At 34.4% G+C, this 6,454-nt stretch overlaps 1 protein-coding gene across 1 annotated transcript; it reads left to right on the top strand.

Moving 5' to 3' along the window:
* The first annotated feature begins 3,692 nt into the window (after positions 1-3,692).
* LOC129947790 (enoyl-CoA hydratase domain-containing protein 3, mitochondrial-like) lies at positions 3,693-4,331 on the top strand. The gene is made up of 2 exons (XM_056058491.1): positions 3,693-4,166; positions 4,213-4,331. Exons 1-2 carry the CDS (start codon positions 3,737-3,739, stop codon positions 4,308-4,310), a joined length of 528 nt encoding a protein of 175 aa, XP_055914466.1. The 5' UTR covers positions 3,693-3,736; the 3' UTR covers positions 4,311-4,331.
* The last annotated feature ends 2,123 nt before the right edge of the window (positions 4,332-6,454 follow it).

Here is a 6,454-nt window from a genome sequence, read left to right on the forward strand (position 1 = left end):
AAGCTTAAAAAGTCATCAAATTCAAGACGATTCGGTAGATTTGATTATTTTATTAGAAATATGTTAAGTTTTGAAGACGAAACGGAAATGGAAAAGGCTTTTGTTTTCTTCCAACTATATTAATATTTTTGTTTATAATTTTTGTTATTGAAATTTATTTGGGTACTCTGCAAAAAATTCTTTTAACTGGTTACAGATTCTTTAAAAAAATGTTTAACCTCAGACTGATGAGAATCATCTTGAACACCGGAAGGCTTACCTACATTTTCTGATTTTTCTCTCAAAGTTTGTAAATGATTAGCCAGATTTGAGCCTATGGAATATCCACTGAAAATCTGTTAAGGTCATGTTTGAATATGGAATTAGAGGCACGTTTATGTCAAGTATTATCTCAAGTTTTCATGTGTGTGTGCAAATTAATACGGTGGATTAATAGTTATGTCAAAATGTTAAAATGCCAACATTTTATGTGGGATACAAATTTGAGCGTGAGATATACTTAAAAGCCATTCACATGGGGATTAAAGTATATCATAACTAATTGATGGTGTGATTCAGTAATGACAGGAGAGTATACTAAATTTGAGTCATGCGAAGTGAAGTTTAAAACCAAGTTCTGAAAAGTCTGAAAATAGGGACTATTGGTAGTTGATTACAGCCATATTGCAGAAGCTACATCTATAAGCTTGGTCTTATATTATTTAGTTTATTTTTTCAAAATTACCTGCGACGTTGGACATTACGTGAAAATCCTAAAAATATTGTATCGGAATAGATTTCATTTCGAGTAACGTTTTGAGGGCATCGCCTATTTTGCGTCCGCTCTACATATTCTATCAATATTTCCTTTTGATAACCATCACGCACAGTTTTAGGGCGCTCAGAGAATCAGTTTAATTAAAGCCATTCACCCACTTCATAATCGTATTTGGAACCATGACCCTGTATGATGTTAAAGTCAGTAGGCAATTTTTCAAAATTTGGGACGATATTAATCTACTTGTGATCCTAGAGCGTCTATGTTTGGAATGAACATTTTGAAAATAAAAAGTCAACATTTTTGTGACCATACTATTATCAAGATTGAACAAATTTATTTTTAAATGTGAGAAGCATTAAAAATAAAAATCTTTTGTAGCCAGAGTGAGGGAAAGAAAACCCGACTTAAAGTTTTTAAAACAGACCTTACTCGAAATGATTAAGATTTAAGGTAAACAAGTTAATAAGTCATGAAAACTGTTTGCGAGACACCACGATAAATAGGTCAGATTTCTCTCATCTTAAAGAGTACATTCTTCAGAACTTCAAGTTTATCGGTTTTCTTTATTATGTGCACTTTTCAGTTAAGCTTTGCTCTTAAAGCCCTTTCGATGGAAATTGGAGCATTGTTCATGTAGCACAAAATGTGCTTGAGTCGATTTTGTTTCATTTGTATTATCGACTGCATTTTCCAATTTTTGTGAAGTATTTGAAACGGATCTAAGTGGCACCAATATTGCATTATTATTAGCAAGGGCAATCATGATATCGTAGGCATGTTGTTTATTACACTTCCTTTCATTAAACCGTATTCTATTTTCTTTAATTTTTAGTAATTTACGTCGCAAAGTACTCAAAGGGGTAGCTCGGAATAAAAGAATTTAGTATTAATTAGTACTGCCTTCGAAGGTCTCTATGAAATTTGTCCTCAAGTTCCAAGTATCAAAAATCAAAGAATATAGCTGAGCATACTTGTTTTTCTTCAAGTGCCTTATCCCCCACTTTAGTTACAAATTTAAACTGATGGCTTAGAATTAATCTTGTTTCTTCTATTATTTTGCTGAGCCTTTTCAGTAGCAGATTTTTGAAAACTTTTGCCGTGAATAGTATAAGCGATGTTGTTGTACCTTGCTGAGGTATTTTTCATTAATTTGGTACATTTCTATAGACAATTTCTCTTTCAAAACTTGATCAGTGATAAGATCGTTACCCGGTCAGATTTTCTATAATATAACTTATGATAACATACTTTTTGAGCGTGAAGAAAGTGTTTCACATTCGCCGTTGTTATTAATAAACCTTAAGGAATCTTTTGGAGGATTTTGTTGGGAATGGTTTAAAAACACAAGATTCTCGCAGTTTGATATTTTGTTGATGAATTTTTTCTATGGTTTCTTTGTCTTTCACGTGATCAAGGTGTTAAATTGCAAGATCTCGATGGCCAATTGCGATCATGTCTTGGAGAAATAATGTGGCCAGAAAATCTTCCGATCACACCGTCAAGCCAACCAAAAAACCTGACCAAGCAGAGACACTCAATGTTAGATTTTCCGATTCAATTCTGCTTAATAACGTAGGATAAAATGGGCCTCATCACTGAAGATCAATTCAAGGAACCATCTAAGATACGGTGTAACTGCAGATCAACCAGCTTGAGATCGTTTGTTAATGGAACTGCGAAACTACCCTAAAGTTTAGTTTAGTTTTGCAAATTGTGTCTTCTTTCACTCATTTTTATTATTAGCATAGTTTTAAGATGTTAAATCTCACAAGAAGATATTTTAATAGTGAAAGCTTTCCAAAAACGGGCTGCTAAAAAACACTTTTTTAAAAAACATACACTTTATATGTTAAAACCAGTGAACACAAAATATGTAAATACAATGGCCCAAAAATTTAAACATTTAAAGCCCACTTTAAATGGTTTTTAAATTCAAAGTACACTCTAAAAATGAGTTTTTAAATGAAGGTAGATTCTTTGATATTTTTAAACGACATAAAGTATACTTTAAATCTAAAGCACTCGTCCAACTATAAAAGCAGCTAAATGCTTCTTTATCTCTTTTAAAGTAGACTTTATCTTTGATACAAAATTAAAGACAAATGTTTTTTGAAGATGAGAAGATGATTTTGGGCTTATAAATCAACAATCACGAAAGCTGTCCTGACTCGAATTTTAGACGCGTGCACCAAAACTATTACCACGACAAAACAACAACAAATCCGACTCTCGATGCAATAGCCTAGGAAACCAAACAATATTTGGACAAACTTGCATTCGGTCGATGGCCTTAACAAATAAGAATATGGTAGATAGCGTTGAACTACAATGTTGCTGAAATTCATTTTCCGAATACAAAACCGCACGTCGTAGCTGGAAAGATGAAAATAGTGAAAAAACGAAGAACTGTTTTTGAGCCAATATATGCACATTTGTCCTTCAATTATTCTAGAACTTTTACCTTCTTTGAACAAAAATTGGTTTATTTTCAATTTGTATTTTAACAGATAATGACTTCCAAAATGTTTGTAAAATTTATTAAGAAATTCTTAAGTTTATACAAACAAGAAATTTTAGATTTAAAATATCTACATATACTTGTATCGTTAAGAGAAGATGGATATTAAAAAAAACCTTCAATTTTATCCTATCCGATGAAAATTAATAAAAGACACTCGTTAAAAGTCGGTACCGAGTATTGTGGGAGTCTTAACGCACTAAAACGACCGGTTTATCAGGACTACTCTATGAATGATCGACAAATGATTCCTCTTCCTTAATCTATAATGCACAACTTTTTTCAGTTGAAAGTAATTTTCTGTTTCAATCTTAATCCAAAATCACGTGCCACGTGGCTCGCCGGCAGTCACAGTAACTTACGTGTAACGAGTTGGCTTCCGGTTCAGATGAATATATTCCATCCTTATTGATTTGTGTTTTTTTGGATTATCCTTGTTTTTTCGTTTGACTTTTGAAATGATGAGCTATATTTCGAGAAATTCTTCTTTAGCAAGAATCTTACACTCTGTACGTTTTGTAAACACTTCAAGTTCGAAGTCACCTGTTGAAAACGATGTTTTGACAATTGTTTCTGAAAACAATGGAGTTCTAAAAATTCAGCTTAACAGACCGAAAACAAGGAACCCTCTTTCCATGGCAATAATGGAATCGATTCTTAATGGAATAACTAAAAACGTAAGTGATGAAGCACTGCGTTGTATTGTCATTTCATCAACCGGTCCCGTTTATTCCGCTGGTCATAATTTAAATAAATTGAAACCTGAAAAAGGTCCTGATTGTCAACGTGAAGTCTTCGATAAATGTGCAGAGTTGATTCATAAAATACCAAAAGCTCCTGTGCTAATCATAGCTAAAGTCGATGTCTTAGCGGCTGCAGCAGGTTTTGGTATTTTCTGTCACACTCCAGCAGTAGCAATATCTCGGGTTATGACTTATGCCTCGAATGAAGTCATCTTATATGCTTTTCACAGGATTTTCAATAAGTGCCAAAGACGCTTATATATCAGGGCTGGTGAGTGCAGTATGCTAAAATGATAAGCTAGTTGAAGAAGTAAACGAAATATCCGATTCAATTAAAAGCATAAGTCGCCCAGTAATACAACTTGGTAAAGAGCTTTATTATAACCAGATGGGACATAATTTATCTGATAAAGCTTCTGAGGTCATGGTGAAAAACCTTGGTCTAAACGATGGGAAAGAAGGACTTAATAGGTTTTGGGAGAAGAGGAAACCAAAATGTAGCCAAAAAATTCAAGCGATTCTGAATCTCCCGAAGAATTCGAATCGTCTTTTGAAGAAGAGCTTTTTGATCAAGTTGTGGCTAATCCCTCAAAGCGTTCACTTTCAAACAGAATGGTGCTGCCAATATTCAACCCCAAACATCAGCACGACCTATTGATGATTTTGGATTTATGGTCACAGAAGAGTTCATTCGGCTTATTGTCACTGAGACAAATGTCAATGCCAACCAATTTTTACGAAGCACCATTATAAGCGTACTTCTCGCGCAAAGGAATGAGTAGACACCAAAGTCCAAGAGGTACAAAAATTGATTGAAGTGATGATGTATATGGGCATTGTAAAATACCCATCTATTGCTCACTACTGGAGCACTGATAAGTTCTTCCGAAATTTCTTCGTTACTTTTGAAGATCATTCACTATGCGGACAATTCAATAAACAGTGGAAACCATTTGGGAAAAGTAAGAGGACCTACTTAACAAAATATCGTTAAAGCTAGAATCCAAAGAAATTTGTGCAGTAGATACATCAATGGTCCCTTTTCGCGGTAGGCTGTAATTAAAGCAGTATAACCCAGGAAAAGCACACAAGTATGGTATAAAAGTCTATAAACTTTGTGATCCAGCCGGGTACACTTACACCAGTGCCATATATGCAGGCAAAACTGATTCAAGTAACCAAACAGGAAAAGCTACCTAAAGCACGTAGTATTTGACTCAAATTGTCACGGATATTTTTTATGCATCCATTTCCTTAGCTAAAAACCTCCTTCCTCGTCAAACACATTTCAAATTCGAAAATTATATATGATTGTGGACTATAATCATGCCAAGCACGGTATTGATATTTTCTGGAAATGGTTTAAAACATTCATGAGATGTTCGGCAAAGATAATATTTTTTTTTTTTAGGGTGTCCAATCCATTTCCTATCTCCAGGTTTTATAAGCCGGTTTTGTGTCTGGGGTCTCTTTAAAAACATAAAGTATTTGAAACATTTTTGAGTTCACTGATTTATTTTTTTATTTTTACTTAGATTGTTAATAAATGTCTTATCATCTATCAGCGCTCGTTGTTTACTGTGACCAACTCACTAACTTCGTTTTGAAATAAGCACGGAACAATTACGCCGTCGCGTCCGTTCCAAAATCCACGCCAAATGGTAACTTTTTGAGGATGCATTATCACCTGATGAACCTCGCTTGCGCTGGTACCGTCTATGGTCATGAACTTTAATCTCCTGTGTCAGTTGGATCTGGTACGGGTGTAGGACCAAGTCCCGACGCAAAAGCAAAATTCGATAAGTTGAAGTCTGCGAAAGGGCGAGTTCTTGTACACGACGAGGAATAGACTGCTTCGGGTGATGTTTTCGGCCTATCTTGCATTCATTGAACGAACGACTGTGAAGGGCCACCACGTCTAGCGTAAAATGGGCGCAATGCGCGCAACTTGCGTTAACGAAGACAAACAAAATGGCATCGACGGGTTGCTAAAATCTACCCGCGCCAAAAAAAAACTATATTTCTGTTTCCCTAAAGCTCGAAATAGTTTGAGCACTTTCGTCCTCAGTTTGTTGCACATTTGAAATTAATTTTACAACTTCGTTATCATTTTGTTCAATTGTTTACAAGGGAGATAACTAAGGTTTAAAAAACTTTCAAATTTGTTTCAGTTTGTTTTCTCATTCTTGTGATTAATTTTGTCTTTTATTTCCGCTTCATTCAGTGATAAAACTAATTTGAAAAGGGTTTACCCACCGAATCAGATGGTCAATATACTGGAGAACAAAAAGAATAAACATGCGCAACATTTGCAACCTGCTTGGCATAGTTGTTTAATCCATTAGCTTATTTTCAGTATGATGAATTTTAGAGAAACATAATTTAGAAATAAGGAACAAATATAAATCTGTATAGATATTAAACTGAATATTC

This window comes from Eupeodes corollae, chromosome 1, assembly GCF_945859685.1.
Source record: "Eupeodes corollae chromosome 1, idEupCoro1.1, whole genome shotgun sequence".
Taxonomy (NCBI): domain Eukaryota; kingdom Metazoa; phylum Arthropoda; class Insecta; order Diptera; family Syrphidae; genus Eupeodes; species Eupeodes corollae.